General features: G+C 47.1%; 1 protein-coding gene across 14 annotated transcripts in view; it reads left to right on the plus strand.

Annotated features, from left to right (window-relative positions):
* BCAS1 (breast carcinoma amplified sequence 1) overlaps positions 1–22868 on the plus strand; it is a 99499-nt gene that overhangs the window by 60947 nt on the left and 15684 nt on the right. For 5 of the 14 annotated variants that reach the window (XM_027558227.1, XM_027558231.1, XM_027558223.1 and 2 more), the window contains 3 exons: positions 4369–4533; positions 15594–15635; positions 22621–22794. In XM_027558227.1, the coding sequence (XP_027414028.1) occupies positions 4369–4533; positions 15594–15635; positions 22621–22794 (381 nt within the window). The remainder of the gene's footprint in view (positions 1–4368; positions 4534–15593; positions 15636–22620; positions 22795–22868) is intronic. The other 9 variants (XM_027558238.1, XM_027558232.1, XM_027558235.1 and 6 more) reach the window with 3 other exon arrangements.

Here is a 22868-nt window from a genome sequence, read left to right on the forward strand (position 1 = left end):
AAGAAGATGAAAACTTACTGCGGAGGAAGGTAAGATCCTCTGATACGCAACCTCCAATTCTAATACACTAGACTTTCACGGGTAGGTTTGTCAGATAAATAACAGGTACCCAGTTCAACTCAGTTTCATATAAACGGCAACTAATTTTTTAGTATAAAAATAAGTATGTCCCAGGCAATATTTGGGACATCCTTAGGCAAAAAAATTGTCCTTTGTTGATCTGAAATTCAGATTTAACAGGACATCCTGTGGTCTCACTGTTATTTGCTAAATCTGGCAACCCTACTCAGGAGATTTTCTCCAAAAAACATGGATAGAACTTGCGTAGTCTCCACCATAACACAAACAAAGAGTATGAATTCAGTTGATGCTGGCAGAACACCATTTGGAACGCTTCTCTGGGAAGCAAGGAGGTGTGTGGGCAGGGAGAGGACGACTCATGGCAATCTGTGACTCCACAGCCTTGCACGAGGGGGTGGATGGGCAGAAACACGACACGGCAGCATCCTGCGTGGGTCTCTCCCTGTGGTCTCCATCATCAATTAATTTGGTATTTATTTAATACCCGTTTTGAGCCACACACAGGATCTAATGGGATATAGGGATGTAATGATGACAAAGACATAACAGCTCGTACCTTCACAGAGCTCATTCTGCCCAGAGAGACGCATAGTCAACAATTGCATCAATACATTAGTTATATTTCTATGCACCTCTTATGAGCTTCCCTGGTGGCTCAGTGGTAAAGAACCTGTCTACAATGCAGGAGACACGGGACTGAATGTCCAGGTTTGAGTATCACCCACCCTGGATTCAGAAGTCAACTCTGTCCCCTTATCAGTGGAATCGCAAGCACCTTGTTTAACCAGCCCGGACCAAAACTTCCCTAACTGTAATGCATGCATGCATGCTCATTGCTTAGTCACGCCCAGCTGTTGCAGCCCTATGGACTGTAGCCCCCCAGCCTCCTCTGTCCATGGAATTTCCCAGGCAAGAATATTGGAGTGGGTTGCCATTTCCTTTTCCAGGGGATCTTCCTGACTCAGGGATCGAACCTGCGTCTCCTGTGTCTCCCACATCAGCAAGCGGATTCTTTACCACTAGTGTGGACACAGTCATTCATTCCGTCCTCATCAGACCGTTGTTACAACATTCAGTGGCTTACAGTGGTGCTGGGCACTGGTGCCTTCTATCGCTGTTACATCAGAGTTAAAAGTTAGACATCTCTTTGCCCAGTTCCCTAGGACCATAGTCCCCTCTTCAAGGGGCTGAGGGAGACAGGAGGCTGAGGGGAGGAGGCAAAACCAGCCAAACCAGAGGTGTCTTGTGGGCTTAACAACTGGACCTGCCCTGGTAGAAGGCTAGAACTCCAGAACCAAGCTTCTTCTTGTAACTCCCATGCAGCTTTGACTGAGCGGGCTGAGCACCTGTGAAGGGACAGCCCTGAGCTGGTGACACAGCCTCTCAGGAGAGGAAGCAAAGCAGCAGAATTTAAATGAAAACAGTGTGGGACCCAGTGAGTAATGGAGCATTTCCTGTAATGACGTGAGCAGGACCGATGACTTACTTAAGCCAGCAACAGTGCTTGCTAAGAGATGGGAGTGAGGTCAGCCCCGCCCCCAGCCCAGATTCCTGGTCTAAAACGGACCCCTTGAGCAAATGGGGATTTTCCTGGGAGAGCAGAAGTGAAGCTGATGTTGGGGACCGCGCCCGGCCACTCCTGCTGTTCCTGCTTCTGTCCTGGCCTCTGGCGCTTGCTGAGGGCTCTGGGCATACGCCATTCCCTGGGCCAGGGGCCTCTTCCCCTCTCCCCCAGTTAACTTCTAGTTGCCCTTCAGATCACAGCACAGTCTCCTTCCTCTGTCAAGCCTTCCTGACTGTCATGGTAGATCTAGTTTAGCACCCCCTCCTTTTTCTTAGCACCAAATCCTCCGCTCTACCCTGGAGCACTTATCATAGCTGAAATTTTGCGTTTGCCTGTGGAATTATTTGTTTGGTGTCTCTGTCTCTTCATGAGAACGCGTCACCCCAGCACTCAGTATCCGTCACAGGTCATGGAAGGCAGTTGATCGCATTTTTCACAAGTAAATGCATACATCATCATACCTCCCTCCTATTTTCTGAAAAAGACAGCAAGCTAGTTGGTGGAGGGCACTTCCCCTTCAACCAGTCCTCTTTAATTTAATTGCCATTTAGAGTTAAAACAGCACCAAGTGTCCCAGACCGTTAGGAACATGCATAAATGCAGAACCGTCTGAGCCCAACCAGTTTGATCGTGCTATTGATACAAGGCAGAGGTTATTTTAAACCCCAGCATTATGCGGTTTTATACGTTTTTAAATGGAACTGGGATTATTCCAGGATCACCTGTCACAGAAGTCATTTCTATACATTGGCCCTTTAGCTCCTGATTCAAATGTAGAATCTGCTCCGTAAATGATTCCCTTTTAGTATCAAAAAAGTCAGCACAGAAGATACTGTGTCTTGCATCAGACAGTAAAGTTCAGTGATCCGTGAGCTTCCTTCAGAGAGGTAATGTGCAGTGTAGGGAGAGCGCCAGGTCGGAGAGGAGAGTCCGGGTCTGAGGCCAGGCTGTGCCCCTGGCTAGTGTCGGCGGGTCACAGACCTCAGTGTCCCCCTTCGTGAAAATTCAGGCATGGGGCTAGACGGCCTCTAAGACTCTTTCCAACATGAGAAATACTCTGAAAGGTTTGAGTGTTTCCACACTGTTTTCACTCTCAGACTTTTTTTCCCTTTTAATCAGAAAATGTAGTCAAAGATCCGACATCCCTGGGGATTTAAAGGGCTGTGTCACGAGTCCCTGGACCAAGGATCGTTAAAATGGAGACACGTAAGATGACGAGGTTAGGCCAGACGAGCCCAGTGTTAGAATTTTCCACACGGCGCTCACTTGTGTAGAGACCCAGAGAGACTGCAGGTCTCCCAGCTCCTCCCCTGCCCGGCGAGAGCCTGGGAGGAGCAGCGCAGTCGCCGAGGAGGATCGATGGCCCCGCGCTGCTCGGCCTGGCTGCTCAGAGTGCGGGGAGGAGGAGGAGGGCTGGGGAGACGAGGAGGCAGGGGGCCCAGCCTGAGTGAGCGGCGTGTGTGCTTCGTGCCAGTGTCCGTCCACTCACCCGCATCTACTTTAGACGAGGAGGCTGCGTCTACAAGTGGAGACGTGGGGCTTGTGGATGGCTCGTCAGACCCAAACCTCTGTCCCGAGTGCCTCACGCAAAGTCTAGAGATGTTAGATCTTTAGATCTCTGTAGACTGCAGATCCCCGTAGTCAGGGGTCCCTAGCCGCCAGGCCGAGGGCCGGGACCCGTCCGTGGCCTGTTAAGAACCGAGCCACACAACAGGAGGTGGGCGGCGGCGGGCGAGTGAAGCTTCACCTGTACTTACAGCGGCTCCCGTCGCACGCACAGCTGCCTGAGCTCTGCATCTTCTCAGCTCAGCAGCGGCACGAGACTCTCATGGAAGCTAGAGCCCTGCTGTGAACCGAGCCCGCGAGGGTCCAGGTGGGGTGCTCCTTGTGAGAGAGAGCCTAATGCCCGATGGCCTGAGGAGGGGCTGAGCCAGGGAGCTAAGCCAGCGGAGCAGCTGCAGATATCCACGATCCTTAACAGAGAGGTCTGGCTGTGCAGCGACCGCAACAGATCAGTTACTTGCAGACTCATATCAAAACCCTATGAGTGAGTAACAAGCGAGTTGTATAATTATTTCATCATATATTACAATATAATAACAATAGAAATGAAGCGCAGAGTAAATGTAACGCACCGGAACCATCCCGAAACCCTTCCCTCAACCCCGGTCTACGGGAAAATTGTCTTCCACGAACCAGTGCGTGGGGCCCACGAGGTTGGGAGCCACTGACTGCAGTGACCTCTCAGGCAGAGTGAGAGCAGATCGTCAGCCCTTCTCTTCTAAAGCAGATGTATTAGAACCCATCTTTGATTGCAGATTTTGGATCAGTAAGACAGTACATCTTTATCATGTTAACAAACACGAGTGTGTTGGAGATGCACGTTCAGAACACTTTTCTGCGGAGACCACAGTCTAAAGAAGACCCATGGCCTCAGCACAAACTAACATTCTAACAGCCAAGTGCCCCTTTCTGTCACCTTGAGCCCTAATGTGTTCCTTACATAAATATGATACATAATGCTTCTATATATTTTTGCAAAAGAAGTATCTGGACTTTTCCCAAGATTTTAACACAAATCCACAACCACACAGTATATTTGGAAAATATAGAAAGTTGTAAAAGGAAAACTTAACATGCATAACCTCAGCCCACATGTGTAAAGAAGAGCCCTTTCGCTTTTGAAATCCTGCGATGATTAACATTTTTTGTGACTTTTATAGGGCGAGGAAAAGTCAGCCGCCCCTTCAGCCAACCTCAAGTCAGACAAAGCCAACGTTACGCTCCAGGAGCCCCAGGGGGCCGCCAAGAATTCTACACCCACTGAAACAGCCAAGGAAAAAGGGGGCCCCAGCTCTCTGCCTCTGGGCAAACTGTTCTGGAAAAAGGTAAGTCCTAGTCTCCAGATTTGGAGAGTCCCTGGGGCCAGGATGACTTGAGAAATGGTTTCTGGTGGGCCAGCCACGGTATTCAATGATGCATGGAGTTTCTTCTTCAAGCTGACTCAACTCACCACTGAGCTGAAGACTTGTAACTCACCCCGTGAGAAAAATGCAGTGTCTGTTGTGTTGCAAGCATGTGTTTTGTGGGAAAGAAAGGAAATGAACAAGTGGAATTTTCCTTTGTGGAATTACTCTGGTTCAGGACAGAGGGCGGTGGTGTTCCATGAGTCGTCTGCTTTCTACACAGGGGGGTCCTCGGGTTCCTCCCACCCTGGCGCTGTGGACCGCCTCGGGCTGCTCTGTCCTTCCTCCCCCAGCCGCAGAGGCTCGGCGGCAGCAGCCCTGAGGCCTCGCTCTCCTGGTGGAGAACCACAGCCGTCAACCAGTTCACCACCAGGGCAGCACACAGCGCGCCATGTGAGGGGAACACGCAAACCGCTGAGTTTTCCCTGTAGAGTGAAGGTGCCGAGCGAAGAAGCAAGGTGGGCACGCTGACTGACACTGAGAGCTATTCCATGATCCTCCTGCCGAGCAAACCTCAGCTGCCACACGTGTTTAGACCTCTTGCCTGCTTTAAATGTGGCCAAAGACGAGCAAGAAGTCGGGGGAGGGGGAGTGTAAAATAGAGCTGGTAGCGCCAATTGAGCAATTCCAGTGGCACATCCGTGCGTCTTGGTGCACGGTGCCAGGAAGGCGGTGGACACAGATGCCGTGGGTGTTCGGTTTCTTCTCTTGTCCAGAATCCAGCAGGATTTCTGAAACCTTTTCCTGTTTATTTTCCATTGTACAGAAATCTCCCTTCTGGGTTCTTCCCGGAACACAAGCACTAATACTTAATGAAAACCTTGGGCAATGTCACTTGGCAGATCCATCCTAATTCTCCTTCCTCATCCATTTCTCTCTTTTTTTTCTTTAACAAAATATTTTATTAGCACTATAATGAAGGGAACAGTTTCCAAGTAAGTTACATCCGTATACTGGTGGCAAGGGATAGATTTAAGTGGCTCCTATTCAAACATTTTTACTTCAATAATCGTATGTGTTATTCAAAATGTATTAGGAAAATAAAACTAGCACATTAAATAAGCTCAAGATTTAACATATATTTTTCTCAAGGTGACGATACATGTATTTAGTTTAAAAAAGTAATCCAAGGAGGGGGCCCTCTCTGGCGCCCAGCGGTTAAGACTCTGCACTTCCAGTTGCAGGGGTGAGGGTTCAATACCTGGTCAGGGAATAAAGCTCCCACGTCCCACGGGCTGCAGCTGGGGGAAAAAAAAGTTATCCAAGGAAACAGTTATGTAGATAATGGTACTAATGCTAATAAGGAAGTCAACCCTGAATATTATTTGGAAGGACTGATGCTGAAGCTCCAATACTTTGGCCACCTGATGGGAAGAGCCAACTCTGGAAAGAAAAACCCTGATGCTGGGAAAGATTGAAGGCAGGAGGAGAAGGCGATAACAGAGGATGAGATGGTTGGATCGCATCACCGACTCGATGGACATGAGTTTGAGCAAGCTCCGGGAGATGGTGACGGACAGGGAGGCCTGGCGTGCTGCAGTCCGTGGGGTCACAGAGATGGACATGACTTAGCGACTGAACAGCTAACAGTGCTGAGTAAATAGTGGTAAACTGGGGTCCCCCCAGGAGGCTGACATGAAGACAGAGCTGATGTGTAGAATATCTCTTGGAGGAAAACCACTGTGGAGGATAAAGGGCATGGGGAGGTGTGGGAGGGGAGAGGCTACGGGGCCTGGGAGGGGCAGAGCGGCATGAGGGCCTCTGGCTGGGGGTGCTGCTGAGCGGGGCCCAAGCAGAGCTCGCACAGGGGGTCCTGCGTCAGGCTCCCAGCGCTCTGCACTCGGTCACCGCCAAGGAGCAGCGAGGGAGTGCAGAGGTCGTGGGCGCTGAAGTCGTGACCCTCAGAGGCTGCCCCACGCACAGGGAGACGGGAGCCGCTCTCGGCCACAGCTGCCACCGGTGGGGCGTTGTTCAGTAGCTCAGTCGTGTCCGACTCTTGTGACCCAGGGGACTGTAGCCCGCCAGGCTCCTCTGTCCGTGAGATTTCCCAGGGAAGAATACAGGAGTGGGATGCCATTTCCTCCTCCAGGGGATCTTCCCAGACCCAGGGATCGAACCTGCATCTCCTGCCCTGGGAGGCAGCTTCTTTACCACTGAGCCACCAGGGAAGCCCCACAGGGTACGTGCAATGTGGCTGAAACTACACAGGAGGCTGGAAATGGTGGAAGTTTGAGGAGCACTGACATACAGGTTGAAATCTGGAGTCAGATCAGACTCTGAGTCCCGGTTCACCTCCATGAGCCTCGGCTTCCTCATCTGTGAAGTGCAGACAGTAATAGTCCCGTGTCATGGAAATGAGTGAGGACTAAGGAACGTGGGTGAAACCCCTGCCCTGTGGGTCACACAGCAGCGGCCGAGGCGCCTGCGTCTCGCACACGTGCTCGGAGGGGTGCGGCGTGAGTCAGGCCACTGTGACATCTCTCTGTGCCAGCCAGTCTGGGGAAGCTTCTAAATGTAAAAACCTCCCGTGCTTTATCTTTCCTGATCATCGGCATCTATGACAGATGTGTCAGTTCCTCTTTGAAATTTCGGCTCTTCCTGTTGAAAATAGAAGTCAGGAGCACTTGGTGCTCAGGTACTCACTTATTTTAGTCTCGCTGGTTCTTTCACCAGCGTCTGCTTTATTTCTCTAGGAGGTCACACAAACAATGAAGTTAAGAGAAACTGAAAACCAGTCACCTCTAATCCTGTCTTGTCTTCTTGCATGCAGAGAAAACAGATCTGTATGGAAGTGAGGGGGAGGTTCACTCATCCCACAGCAGTTTTAATCACTCTGTTTGTGCTAAGTATTTTTTTTTAATGTGTGTGTGTGTGTGTGTGTGTGTGTGTGTGTGTGCAGGTCCTAGGCATTGAAAAAATATCAGGGAACAGATCGCTGCCCTCTAGCAGCTTCCATTCTCTTGGAGGAGCTTATTTCTTCTAGGAAGCAAAATGGCAGTCTTTGTCTTTTTTAAATTAGAATAAGATTTGGTTATAAAACCATTCTTGTAAAATTTTTGAGAGCAAAGAGAAACACTAGAAAATTCTGATATTTTCACTAACTCTAAGCTCGCTTTCTTTTAATTGAGAAGCTTTTAAATAAACAAATTTCGAAGTCTCTAAGTCTGCAATTAGGAACATCAGAAATGAAGTTTTCCCCTACAGGCTGTCAATATGAAATTATACATTATTTTGATTTATAGTCTTGATTGCGAAAGTAGTTCTTATTATAAACAACAATAACCTTTGAGAAAATTAATTTCACATTTTGTTATGCTTGCCAAAAAGATGTTTAAGCCCAGTTATGTGGACTAACTGCACCCTTTCAGAGTAATTGGGATACCATTTGCTCTGTGACCTCGCAAAAGTTACTTACTCTGTTTGGGTTTGTTTTTCCTCATTTGTTGAATGAAAAGATCAGAATAGCTGATCTTAAAAAACCTTGGGGATGGCAAGCTGGCATAACAGCCAGAATCAGAAAGATGGGGTTCTGTAACTTTAGGCAAATGATTTGGCCCCTCCGAGCGTTTATTTTCTTACCTGTAGTATACGGACCATGTCTGTCTCATGCTGTTGTTACGAGAGGCCGTCATTTACACGGAGAGCATCTGAGACGTAGTAAGTGCTCAGTGAACAGTGCTCCTCTCATTTCTTCAAGTAGGACATCGCTGGTTACAACCTAAATATCCAAGTGCAGCTTCTGGAGCCCACAGCACGTGAGGTGCTAAGGGAACGTCAGGCTCATCTGCTGCCATGGAGAGACTGAAATCCACTGGGAGGGACAGCGTATGTCTGAACACATGCACGCCTGTGTGTGTGCGTGCCTATGCGGTTGGTAAATGATGCATTTATTTGGAGTATCTTCAAAATGGCTCTTTTCCTACTTTCCTTTGGGGGAGACAAATGATGAAGTAGAAAAACAATGTGAGCTCTGAAGCCAAAGAGACACATAATCAAATCTCAGCTCTGACAGTGACTGTCTATTTGAATGTGAGCAAAGAATTTAAACCCTCTAAGCCTCACTTTCCTCAACTCTGAAAATAGGAAGTGATACCTACCTTTCATGACCTGGGAGAGGAGTCGGAAAATGGGTACAAAGTGGCTGGCATTTGAGGAGTGACAGCTTCGTTCCCAAATAGTCAAGTGTGGAGTCTGACATTAATCCGTGGAGCGCAGGTTACCAGTGCCGCGGGTGCTTAGACGAGGGAGCAGCCAGGGTCGTCAGAGTGGACTAAGAGAAGGGAAACATCCCTCTGATCACATGGCTTATTTGTCTCAGAAAGGGAATCCCGGAGTCCACTGGGATCCCTTTAGACAGCCCAGCGTGGGCACTTCCTTGGTGGTCCGGTGGCTAAGACCACACTCCCAATGCCAGGGGCAGGGGTTTGATCCCTGGTCCGGGAATTAAGATCCCGCCTGCTTGTATGGTGCAGCCACAAAATACATAAGTAAACCAGGAAAAGGCTGGCCAGGTCTGGATAACTATGGGAGCACTTGAACGACGGGCTTAAGCACTCAGACCTGATAGAAAAGGTCTTCCTTAAGATCCACGGTGAAGTCAGTGAACGCAGAGCAGCTGCCACATGATCCAGCTGGTGCTTCTGGAAGACCCGGTAGCAACAGGGTGTCTGCTGGCTGAAGGGCTGCCATGTGACAGCATTTTAAAGAAACATTCCTTTAAGAACTGCACTGCCCTTTAAAGGAGAGGTGCTCTTGTAAATCGAGTTTATATGAGAAGTACATGTGCCATTTAGATCGGTATTCTCAGCAATATAAATGTCCAAACCAGATCCTTTAGATTTCAAACTGGGTATTTGTCGTTGTTAACAAAGCTGGACAACTTTAAACTCACTAGATAATAGCCAGATGTCCAGTTGGTTGAAGAGGATTGAAGCGTTTCTGGTTTTGAGGTTTGAATGAGAATCCCATCCTCGGTGTGTGTGCTTGCCACACCTTATCGTGTTCCTCTGACTGAGGGGCTTGACAACCCTGCTGTGCCGAGATCAACCTTGCATTCTAGAATCATTCTGTCTTCTTTCCTTTTGAAGTGAGTTGTGGTGCCCTCCGATTCTCATTCCTGTCTGAATTCCCTCCCCGCACCTATTCCCAATGTGGAAGAGTTAGTCGTCTCTCCTCTTCCTCAAAGATTAGCCACCAGAGCGTACTCCCTGGCAATGGAAATGATGAATTGGAATCTGGTCCTGCTGGGTCCTCAGCTCGTGGGCTTTTGCCATGTGGGAAAGAGGAGGAGAAAAAGCAGAAGTTGTTGGATGACTTTGTCATCGTGTATTCAGCACGGAAACCATGCTGGTAACAGATATACATTAAATGTGAGCTCCGGGATGTCAGCTTTGAAGGAGAATTAGAGACACACCTCAAACTTCAAAGGGAGGCACGGTTTTAGAATAAAAGCTACAGTTTAATGGGTATTGGAACAGAGACCCATAAATTACAGGGGTCTGTGTCCGCTTTGCAAACTGACATGGAATACTAATGTAAAAAAATATATATTAGCCTGCTGCCTAACACATAGCCCAGTAATGTGGGGTTTTATTATTATCTTTGTTAGTATTACTATTTTTCTCCAGTTCTGTAGAGTTGCATCTGAGGCATGTTCACAAGATGGGGAGAAGCAGGCCGACAAAGAATGTTTATTAGAGGATGAGAACCACACGCAAGAAGCTGTCTTTGGGGCGGCGTCTGGATCTGGCCTCAGGCCTGTTTATTCACAGTTTTTATTTGCAACTTGGTCAATAAACTGTGAAGCACATTGATCAAGTTTATGAGCTGGGTGGGCTCATTAATGCAATCTAAAATATAAGCAATAAGGATCTCAAAATACTGGCACGAGGGGTGGAAGTTAGGATGTCCTGGGCTTTTTGTTTAATGCAGTTCAATGTGCCACTGTCCTGATGGGAGCAGGTCGTCACATATTTTAACAGAGCCACGCCATCCGGTTACCCGTTTCAGCGCTAGAACTTAGTATAACCCAAGAGCAGTGTTAGAAATGTCTCTTCCAAAGGGATTCAGGAACAACCATGTGTCTGGACCAGATACAAGGGAGTTTTAAAAGCAACATGATATTAATCAAGAAACGTTTTTTTAAATGTATTTTATTAAAGTTAATTTCTGCTAAACGGCAAAGTCCTTGGTGGCTCAGATGGTAAAGAATCTGCCTACAATGTGGAAGACCCAGGTTCAATCCCTGGGTCAGAAAGATCCCCTGGGGAAGGGAATGCAGCCCACCCCAGTATTCTTGCCTGGAGAATCCCATGGACCAAGGAGCCTGGTGGGCTACCGTCCGTGGGTTGCAAGGAGCTGGACGCAGCTGAGCGACTAGCATTTTCACTTTCACGTTATACATTCTGTATCATATTCTTTTCTGGTTCATCACAGGACATAGAACATAGTCCCGTGTGCTATACAGTAGGACCTCATTGCTTGTCTGGTCTCTGTGTGATCGTTTCCGTCTGCTAATCCCAAACTTCTTCTCCATCCCTCCCCACCCCTCTTCGCTCTTGGCGACCACAGATTGTCCTCTGTGTCTGTGAGTCTGTCTGTTTCACTGACAAGTTTGTTTGTGTCATATTCAGATTCCACGTGTAAGTGACGTCATGTGATGTTATCAAGTGACTCCCTCACTTGGTGTGGTCATCTCCACGTGTAAGTGACGTCACGTGATGTTTATCTTCGTCTGCCTCCCTCACTTAGTCGCTCATCTCTAGGTCCATCTATCTTGTTGCAAATGGCGGTATTTCATTGTTTTTATGACTGAGTGGCATTTCAGCGTGGATGTGTGTGTGTGTGTACTGCATCTTCTTTATCCATTCGTCTGTTGATGGACATTTAGATTTCTTCCACGTCTTGACTATTGTGAATACTGCTTCTGTGAATATAGGGTGCACGTATGCTTTTGAATTAGAATTTTGTCTGCATATATGCCCAGGAGCGGGATTCCTGGATCATACAGCAACCCTGTTTTTAGTTTTTGAGGGAGCTCCGCACTATCTGCCATAATGGCTGCGCCAGTAACCAGTGTACATTCCCATCAACCATGTAGGGGGTTCCCTAAGAAAAGCCTTAAGTAGGTCAGACAGGCTGAGATGATGCCACTTCTCCCCAGCATGTGCAAAAATCCCTTCCATTCATTGAGCGCATACTCTGTGCAAGCGCTGTGCTAGGCGCCTCACACACCTCACCGTCACACCAGCCATTTCCACACACTGAAGCACGTAAATCCGCACGCCTACTCACCCATTCAGATAGTTCTAGGACTGTAAGAAAGGTGATCATGACTCAGCTGAGGCCTCTTCTGTGCTCCTCCTGGTGATCACTCACTAACCGCACCACTGCCCCCAGAGCCACCAAGGAGAAGGTCCACGCCAACTGACCCGATGCTTTGCTGATGTCCTCGGAGCCTGCCGCCGCCCCCCTGCCACTCGAGAGGCGGTGGAGAAAACTCTCTGTGTGAAGCTCAGCTCCGGGAGCAGCTGCTCAGGGAAGAGAGACCCTTGGCACCCATGCAGCCTGCTTCTCCCCAGGGCACACCCAGCTCGAGGGCAGCTGAGCTGGGTTGGGTAAGGGGCTCTCCAACCACCGGCGTCCGCCCCAAAACTACTTCTGCAGGATGCTGGCTCCCCCAGAGTCCTTACTTCCACAGATGAGTTCTCTTCCCATTTCTGAAAATTTTTATTTCTGCTCCTCCCGTACCCCCTGACTTCTAGAAAAGACTGCACACACCTGAACCCTCATTGCAACATGGTTCGAGTTGTTCTTACCGCCCTACATGCACCTCGCGGCATCTCCTTCACCCGCGGAAAGGAAGGTCCCGACATCTGCACTGGGAGGAGCTGCCCTGTGGCCGGACCCCAGCCCGCAGACGCAGATGAGTCTCAGGCCTGCCTCGGGCATGACTCTCCCTTCACAGGCTTTATTGTGTGTTTCCTCAGAACAACCGTCTAATCACCCACTTTTGGTGTGTGAACTGAGGTTCAGAGAGACGTGGTTGACTTGCCCGAGGCTGCACAGCTGCAGCAGTGAATTTGAACCTGACCCCACCGTCCAAGACGCTCAGGACTTGGATTCTGAGCAGGTTGCCGTACGTGTGTCAAACCCTAAAGGGCAACAAGACCCTCGTGTCTCATTACCCGATTTGGGGTCCTTCTAACCGGATATTTCAACTTTCCCCATCTTGAAGGTTATGCCCGTAAGCCAGTGTGCAAATGGAGAGTGCAAGATGGTTTTGAATGGCTCCAGGAGACAACTCTAAACATTTAATCCATCATGGGATGCAAAGTTATCTTCTTTCCATTCTACTCCATTTCCTCTGGTGACATTAATTATAAGATCTCTTCTTGGTATTAAGAAGCATTTTTTAACTGCGTTTACACTTGATGATCTCTCTTTTTAACAAAGACTTAAAAATAATTAGAATTTGATGAGCACCGTTACACATTGCAGTGGTTTTAATACGTTCTTCTGGTTACGGGGAGGACGTTCATATGATGTTCATGTTAAGCTGTTTTCTTTTTAAATACATTTGTTTAAATGAAAAGATAGTCAACTTAAAGAAAAATATCAAGTAAATATAGATGGTACACGGACAGGTCAAGAATTGTGAAAACAGTATGCAGATTACTTTGAGAAATGGTCCACTGGACTAATTTCCAACATAAGGAGTGTTTTCCTGGGTAGTATAGCTTTAAAGTAGGAGACAGCCATATCTTTAGGAACAGACGATACTTACAACGCCAACTCCCGAAACATTAGCAGGATCGGGAGGAGCGGAGCCGTGATGAAGATGACGAAAGCCTCGCTGTCTGGAGGCGTCCCTTCGCATCTCAGCCTCACCTGCACCCAGCTTTCAGCTTCCTCTGGAAAACAGTGAGCCGTCAACGGCCAAGAACTTTCCCAACACAGGAACCCAGCGCACAAACCAGTCTCCTTCCAGCCCCCCGCGCAGCAGAGAGCGCCTGGAAAGCCAGCAGGGCTGTTCTCACGTGGTGGGAGGGTTTTTTCAGCTCAGTGTGCACAGTATGTTGACTCTTGAAACTTTTTTGGGTCAGCTTTAAGGCAGTCTGCTTAAAATATCATATAATTCTTTGCCTTTCCATAGGATTAAACAGTACCCGAGTGGTCTCGGGAAGAAGGGGTGTGGTTCCAAGACAGCTACACTACTTGCAATTGCTTCTGAATGTTCTATGATTTTCCAACAATCAGAAGCTTCCAGAAAACCCACAATCCATTTTAGGGATATTTTTCTGTGCTCAGGTAAGCTTCAGTGTGAGAAGAAGATAAGTAGAAATTAGTGGTCAAATCTGAAGATCTCATCTAGAGAGAAAGCTCTGGTAGAAGAGAAGCTCACACAGTTACCAAAAAATGTCTGATCCTTCAAATCATCATGACAGGGGGAAAAACTGGCTTCTGGAACCATTTCCATCATTTTCTAGTTTTATCATCTAAACAAGTGACTCCAGCTCTCTGTACTTTGTTTCTTGCTGTGTAAGTGAAGATCAGCATACTGACCGCTTGGGACTGCTTTAAGTCAGATGATGTTTACAAAGCGCCAGATAAAGAGGATATGTTTGTAAATGTCAGGTCCCTTCTCTCTTGCACGCTGCATGTTTTCTAGGTAAAAATAAAGGCAGGGCTTGGGACAAAATCGACATAGATGGGGCTTCCTTGATGGCTCAGTGGTAAAGAATCCTCCTGCCAGTGCAGGAGACACGGGTTCAATCCCTGAAGATCTCACATGCCTCGGAGCAACTAAGCCCGTGCGTCACAACTGTTGAGCCTGTGATCTAGAGCCCAGGAGCCAAGCCTCTGAGCCCACGTCCCACAGCTGCTGAAGCTCACGATCCGCAACAAGAGAAGCCACCGCAGTGAGAAGTCCTGGCCCCGCAACTCGAGAGCAGCCCCTGCTCGCCACGACTGGAGAGAAGCTGGGGGCAGCAACAGAGACCCAGCAAAGGCAAAGAGAAATAAATAAATAAACACCGACATAGAAAGAGTTCTTGCCCTGGCGTCCAAGAGAAGAGATGCAAGGGTCTATGAACACCCTGGAGTTATTTGTAAAATATTTTGTTCAAGCTTACTTTTCTGGGAAGAGAATCCAGCTCTGACAAGTGAGTCTCGCAGTGGCCTGTAACCACCACCCGCCCACCTCAATGCGTCAGAACAACTGCAAGAAGTATGCAAAGACGAACTCTCAGGTTGGAGCTTGTCAAACCGATAGGATGATTGTGACATTGACCTTGGAGAGAATTTGGTAATACCTCTCCTATCTGGGGCAGGACTGAGATGCTAGAATTACTGCAGGGATTAACAGGGTTTGAAGCTCAATATGTTGGACCCCAGCCCTCTGGCCTTCCATAGAAATATTTTAACCAGATTGTTCTTTGGCGCAATGACCTTGGCCCACATCGAAGGCTGGTAAGAAGCAGCTTCAGATGCTGGCCACCGCCTGACCATCAGGATAAGGCTGAGGACCCTGCTAATGACATCAGTGCCTGCTTCCTCTCAGAGAATCATGGGATGGATTGCTCTGGACATATTACCAGAATTTTCCGGAGCAGCTCATGCATCTTACCCAACAGTGACTATCTCGTGTGACAGATCGTAGGTCCCTCTTTTCAACAGCTACCAGGAACTGTCAAGGCACGCGTGTTATTAAAACTGGCCCTCAGCCAAGGCCGCCGTTTGTGTTTTCTGTAGCATCCCCTCGTCACTCCATTTGTAGTCAGGCTGCGTCTGTATGTTTATTGTTCCTTCATTGCATTTTAAAATACATCCTTTAATTTACGCTGTTTATATTTGTATTAGCCTCGTTTGAGTTCTTCTTGGAACAAGGTGTGCACAAGCAGTACCCAAAAATGGCACCAGAAAGCCGTTGGCCCTGTTTGGTAACATCCTAACTCTTGCTTTTGTTTTTATCTTCCCTTTAGTCAGTTAAAGAGGATTCAGTCCCCACAGGTGCAGAGGAGAATGTAAGTTACACACGAAATGACAGAATCATTCCATGTTCACATCTGGCATGAGGGACCCCTGGGCACGTCAGCTCTGGGGTTGTGGGTTCTCGCTTGCTCCAAGTGTGATTCATCCGCTGTAGACTCTTTCACCCTTTCACGTGATTAGTGACTATGGGGGAATGACTTTGGATCAATAGTTGTAATGCCCATTGAATCAATGCAGATAAAATGCAGAATCAGAGCACGCATTTAGCATTTGTTACCATTTAGGGGCTGAAAGAGTCTACTCAAGCCAAGAACATCTTGCTCCTTCCTTAAGGGACATGATACTGCACCCTCTGCTTCCTTTTACTTGGATTGCTCTTTCGCTTTTATTTCCATGGCAACCTAGATTCTCTACTAACCGTGGGTGGTACCCAGGACAGGTACCCAGGCATCAGAGCATACTGCTGCACTAGATGCTGTGAGACATTCTCTCGGGCAGGAGAGCTGACTCCATGGGTCTACACTTGACAGACATAAGTTGAGCCTCACTCTCTTTGGGGGCTTTAATTTCCAAGAGTGATGGTCAAGACTTTCAAGACAGTGCATTCATGTCTAAGAAGATGGCTCCGTGTAAGCCATCACACAAATGTATCATTCCAAAACATGTTTCAGGGAGATGAACAAATTGGCCTCGGGAGTGTCAGACCCAAAGCAGCAGCTGTCTGCTCTAAAAGAAGTGCAGTCTTTGGAAAAAATGTTAAAAGTGGGCTCACAACTCCTTAAGATAGAAACTGATTGTTACCATTTTGCCAAAGCAAAATATGTTTGGCTCTTCCGAGATGTCTCTTGTTTGCTTGCCATGGATGGGGCTTGTGTTTTCACTTTTATTTAATTGCTGGAACTGAGCAGAAGTCGGAAATCCAAATATGTCCAGAAATGTTGTCTGTGGTGTGGAGTGAAAATTGGAATGGCTGTGTCGTAATTCTTGCTGGGAGAGAGCGCTTTGGAATCTGCTTTGTCCTGTTGTTGCTTCTTTCTCTTTCCTCCCTCCCTCCTTCCTGTCTTCCTTCTTCCTTCCTTCTCTCTCCCTCTCTTCCCCTTCTCCCTCCCCCTTTTTGGAGCCAAACTTACTAGCCTGTAAACCTCAGGACTCTTGTAACTCCAGAAAATTCTCATGAGTATTACTGGCTATTTTCTAAAGAATCTAACTCTCCATTTCAGCACCCTACAAGGGGGAACTCTTTGAGTCTTCTTCCCAGGAACTTTAAATTTAAAAGCTGCATGTTAAATCCAAAGCATCTGTTAGCTTCCAAGTTCCATGTTTTTTGAAGTGGAACGTCTTTTTGTATGCCTGTGTGTAGGAATCCTGAGGAATCCCGTGTCTCTTGCAGCTTGCATATGCAAGTGCAGAGCAGATCTCTAACTGGCAAATATAAAGCATCTTATTTTCTACTGTGAAATTTAGAACACAAAAATAACATGAATTAGAGTTAAATGATTGATACCAAAAGATAACACAAAATCAGATCGAGATGCAAGCGAACGCAAAATATTTTGTCAAGAAAATAAAGAAGCATTTTAAAATGCTTTAAATTGCTTAGCCCTACCCGTAATGTTCTCATTGTAAGATTCCACATTTCATCTCCTAATTGACAACTAGTTGAAAAGAATACGGTAAGTGCGTTGTGATCTTGGCCCCATCACCCCAGGCTGTGCCACCTTTCGGACCTCAGTTTCCTCATCTCTTAAATGGCCGTAATAATATGACTTACCGCTTGTAAGAATCCTTATTCTTGTGAGAATTACATGAATAATGCCTGAAACACAAAAGAACTCAGTAATTCAGGGGTTGGCAAACTGCAGTTCACGGGCCAAATCTAGCCCATCACCTGTGTTTGTGTGACCCACAGGCTAAGAAAGAATGGGTCTTACATTTTGAATGGTTGGGAAAAAAAATCAAAAGAAGAATAATATTTTGTGATATATGAAGATTATACAAAATTCAAATTTCAGCATTTATAGATAAAGTTTTATTAGAACACAGACACCTTCCTTCCTTTGCCCAGTCTATGGCTGCTGCCGTGAGGGCAGAGTGGAGTCAGCTCAGGGCCTTTTGCAGGAAGTCTACCGCCCCCTGCAGGAACGTCAGTGCACATGCGGTGTAACACCAGGAAGTGGGCGCTTCCCAGGGATCAGGGTTTCTACTTCCTCGGGAAATTACACACCTCCCAGCTGACTCAGTGTCTACATGGAGTGAAGATGTATGAAAAACAATTAATCAGTTTAATTTCCTTCTCCTGAGCAAAAGAGGTGGTGGTAGTCAAAGCAATGGACTGTACTCTAAACTTTCAGAACGGGACAAATAGGTGTCGTTAACCACGTTACAAGAGCCCTTTCACTCGCAACTTCTTATGGCTAAAATGTGGTTGAATTTACTTTAAAAAAATATCTCTACCATGAGTTCCCCAAACTGACCTATCAACCAGCCCAAATCAAAGAGCAGAGTGATTTCAAATTTTTTCATGAAAAGAAAAGTAAGGTTTTTTAAACCAATGAACTCTTTTCATAGAATAAACCTCTGGTTCTATCAGGGGCAAGTTTTTATTTATCCCAATTACAGAGAATATTGAATCCTTTCATTATAATCTGAAAACATCTGGAACACTGGTTAACCTGAAGTCGTGTTCTAACTCATGAGGGGAGAAGAGCTTTCCTTCCCAAGAAGCTCTGCCATCAGGGGAACAGGTAGTTCGGTTGTTTTTCTTAGTGAGGAAGTTGTCAGTTGCAAGTGAGAGAACACCCAGCTCTACCTGGAGAAAAAGAAAGTGAAATCTGTTGGCCCTCACGCTCTCCCTTGGCTTAGCCTTCTGGCCTGGCTACTTTCTCAGATTTTCAACAGCACGTCAGTCAGTGCAGAATAAAGGAGAGACCCGTCCAGCAGCAACCCTACATGGCCTGGAATTTGTTCTTTTTCATTGACTTAAATGGGTTTGCATGCTTTATTAGTCAGCATCGGCCGGGTTGTATTGCAGTAACAACCAAGCCCCAGCCCCAGGGGTTTTCAGTAGCAAAAATCCTTTTCCCCCCTTCACTTATGCTGTGTATCAGCTGTGAGTTGGGTATAAAGGTAAAATCACTACAATATCTTTGCAGTCAAGTAACAGGTTATAAATGACAGGTTATAAATCAAATCAGAAAGAATCTAAAAAAAGTCTAAAATAAAAATTGTCAATATTATCATGGCATAGGTGAAGTTTAAGTGGAGGAAACCTATTTTGCTATAAATCACTTTCTGAAACTCATAGCTCTAGTAAAAACTATATAAACCAAATTTCAAGAGTAAATATGGTATAATATTAGAGGCAAAAGTGAAGTGTTTTGCTGAAATGTGTATTGTCGGTGTGAACTGCACTAGCCATCTTCCTGCAACATATAACATGCCCTACTGAAACCAAGGGCCTCCCTGGTAGCTCAGTGGTGAAGAATCCACCTGCCAATGCAGATGATGAGGGTTCAGTCCCTGGTCTGGGAAGATCCGGTGCAGAAGGAAATGGCAACCCACACCAGTATGCCTGCCTGGACATGACCCTATGGACAGAGAAGCCTGGTGAGCTACAGACTATGGGGTTGCAAAACATTGGACATGACTTAGCAACTGAAAGACAGTTGAAATCAAGCAAAAGAGATTTAATTCTAAAATAGAGTGCAAATCTGGGTTTCACTATGCCCATCACACCCAGTTAAAATGTTCAGAGGCAGTCATATATTCTGAATAAGGAATAGCATTTTTTCCAAAGCTCTGGCCTGGAAAGAAATCAGAAAACTATCCAAATAAAAATCAAATTCTCATGTCTGTATATGTAAATAAGATCCTCACTTAGCTCAAATCCTTCTAGATTTCCACACTGGATGTTAATGGATCTTTTTTTTCCCCTTGGCTGCTGCAAGCCAACTTCTTGGCCTGACTTCAAAGCTAATGAGAGTCTCCAGAAGTCTCTTTTTTCCCTATTGAAACAGTTGTGTTTCAAAGAATGGACTGTGGGCTAGGATTTATAAGGTGACACCTCTTGACATTTGGAAAGGCCCAGCAAGAAACCATTGCCACTCAAAGTTGATTTACAAAGTTATTGCCATATGGTCATTTTATCATATGAGTAATTGCCCTCTTGTCCCTACACCACACACACACACACACACACACACACACACACACAGGTAACTTGCTGGTTCAACCACACAAAAATTCTAAACCCAGACAGTGAGTTAGTCTCTGTTCATTACCTACCTAACGGCCATTTCTCATTCCTGCACCCTTTTCCCCTTGATCTTAGGTAAGCTTGGTCACTACCACAGCCCCAAGTATTTGGTTGTGATTTGTCTAAACCAAATCCCATTTTCTTCAGCAATAATTAATCTAGGGATAAGAATGTGACCTACGTTTGGCCAATGAGATGTACTCTGAGTTAGAGGATCAAAATACAGAAATTCACTTGGAGAAAATTTTTGGTTGTGACCTTCCTTCCTTCTTAGGACATTGGGTTTAGGATGTGATACCTGAGGCTGTGGCAGCTACTTTATGCCCATAAGGTAGCAAATAAAAGGGTGGAAAGCCAAGAATGGCAGAGTCGGAGGGTAGCAAGAGCCCGGGTTCTTAGAAACTTTGTGGAGCCACCAAGCCAACCCCATAACGTCCTGTTCCATACTGTTATTTGTTAAGACAGTATTAGATATTTGGTTACTGGTAAACAGCTCCATCCTCATTGAAATGGCTAATTACCTGTTGGTATGTCATTCGCTCATTCAGATGCTTCATCTGTAGACTAGACTGAGCTTGCTTGAGTAACTCAGTAGTCCTTTACTGAGGTAACATATTAAAAATACCTTGCGCATCTGACATAATAAGACATAGTTGTTGATATCTTTCCTAAACAGTGGAGTCGTGCATGGTGGGCGATGCCAGATAATTCATGCCCACACTCTCAAAGTGACAACCACTGGTATTAACTGAATGCTTCCTGTGTGTCAGGCACAGTTCTAAGAACTTTAAATATGTTGCCTGATGTAATTCTCAAAACAACTTTCTGATGTGTCATACTATCCCCATCAAGAAATGAGAAAACCAAGGTGCAGGGACGTTGAGTGGGGACCTTGGCTTAGAGCCCCTGGGAGGGGCAGAGTCTGGATTTAGGCCCAGGCTGGCTGGCGCTGGACGCCGCACTCACAGTCACTGTAGCAGACTGCCAACTCTTCGGCTGGAATTTATTTTACAGAAATGAAATTGAATTAAGTCAGTCCCGGATGTAGAAATCCAGGACCACACTTGACTGCCAATCCAGTCTCTTAGTTGGCCCTAGTCAATGCCTGGTTTCCTAAAGACAGGCCTGGGTCAAAGTTCAGCATCCCAGCAGCAGAAACCTCATTACAAACATGCTTTGTTGGCCAGTGCAGTACTTTCAGCCTCTTCACATCTTTGGATGGGACAACTTACTTTCGTTTGCCACAGTCCTCTCCTTTTTGTCTTAGGCCTGGTCAGTCCATGCTGACGCCACCTACCTTGCATCCTGGGACTTTTGACTTTATAATTCCCCAACCTAGATCTTAGATTACGAAGAGGAAATGCTGGAACTCGTCAATACCCTAAGAAACGGAAGGTGGGGAGAGAGTGCTATGATTTAATTGCCGTATTTTAGGATGTGTGTATGTTGGTTTGTTGATGGATGCCTTCTTGCTTCAACTGACAGTATAGAATGAAGGGTCCTTCTCAATTCAGATCATTTGGGTTATTTACCAACCAGTGATATTTTCTGCATGAAGAAAGGAAAATATTTTCTCCACAATCATGCTGTGTTTCTGGAAATGACTCTGTTCCCCTCCCCTCAACTCTAACAGCAAGAAAAGAATTTGGAGGAGGCTAGGGGTCTGGTACCAGCCAAAACAAATGCAGAGATGCCATTGACTCTAGAGACTTCTCTCTGAGGCAGAGATGGCAAGCGTTTGTGGAAATGGCCAGATAGTGAATGTTTCAGATTTTGCTGGCTACATAGGGTTTCTGTTGCCAATTTTTCCATCTTTTTAAACAATTTTTCCAACCCTTTAAAAATGTAGAATCTATTCTTAGCTCAGGGGCCATCCCCAAGCAGACTCTGGAAAGAATTTGGTAGAAGTTTGCCAACCCCTGCCTGCGGAAACAAAAAGGAAGCTATAAAACTCTCTCCAGGCCAGATGTCCTGTTGCCAGGACAAATGCAAACACAAAAGCCGCCCCAGGTGTAGCGAGCACAGCGCAGAGCGAGTGAGGCGATGCAGACAGACAGGTCTGGAGTCGGGGCTCAGGTGAGTTGTCTAAGGGCAGGGCTCCTGTCTCAGCCCCGCGTCAGCCAACCGCTCAGACAGCTCACTGGGGACCGTGCGGGGCTTAGCGTGCCTTTGCCGAGTTCTCCCTGCTTCTGAGAGCAGGGACTCCAGTGAAGCAACAGGAGCAAGTGGCTCGTCTGAGGAGGAGTGGGAAGTGGTACTGAGAAGTCGAGGCCATGGAAGAGAGGGCTTCCCGCCATCCTTTCCGCGAGGCGGGGGTTTCTCTCCGCGGTGGGGAGCTAGGCTGTGCGGTGGGGACCGTCCTGCCACCGTCTCAGCTTCGGACTCTCAAGCCAGTGGTGACGCCCGATTTTCCCGTAAGCCGAGTGTGACTCTCCTCTACGGGAGCCCAAATCTAATAGGGTCTAATAGCGTCTAATAGAGTGAAAAGGTACCGAATGCGCGGTGACGCGCCTTTCCTAAAAGGGCGTCCTCAGCCGGAGCGTGTGGCTTCACCGGGCAGGACGTTTGCCTCTTCTGAATCCGTCTTTGGAGAGCACGTGGTGTGGCGGGTACTTCCTGACGACGTGCCCGTGTAGAAAGGGCTGCAGGCTGCAAACTGCAGCAACCATGTGGGTGCGGGGACAGCCAGGACCCACTGTATAAAGCATGTCTGGGGATGGTTTTTTTTCCCCACTGTCTTATCACCTGGCCGAACAATCCAGGTGGTGTGTGAGTCACCAGTAGAGGCTGTAAAGTCTGAAGAAGTAGAGTCAGCCTTACAAACAGTGGATCTCGGCGAAGAAGGAGAGCGCACACCCGATCCCGCAGAAGAAGCACCCAGGAGAGAAGAACGCAGAGCCCCGAGGCCCTCCCTGATGGCGCTCCTCAGACAGATGGTAAGCTCTGCTTCCGGTTCAGGGCGGCTGAGATGCCCGTGCCAGCTTCTGAGACCCAAGAGCCCAAGGCAGGT

This window comes from Bos indicus x Bos taurus, chromosome 13 (genome assembly GCF_003369695.1).
Source record: "Bos indicus x Bos taurus breed Angus x Brahman F1 hybrid chromosome 13, Bos_hybrid_MaternalHap_v2.0, whole genome shotgun sequence".
Taxonomy (NCBI): domain Eukaryota; kingdom Metazoa; phylum Chordata; class Mammalia; order Artiodactyla; family Bovidae; genus Bos; species Bos indicus x Bos taurus.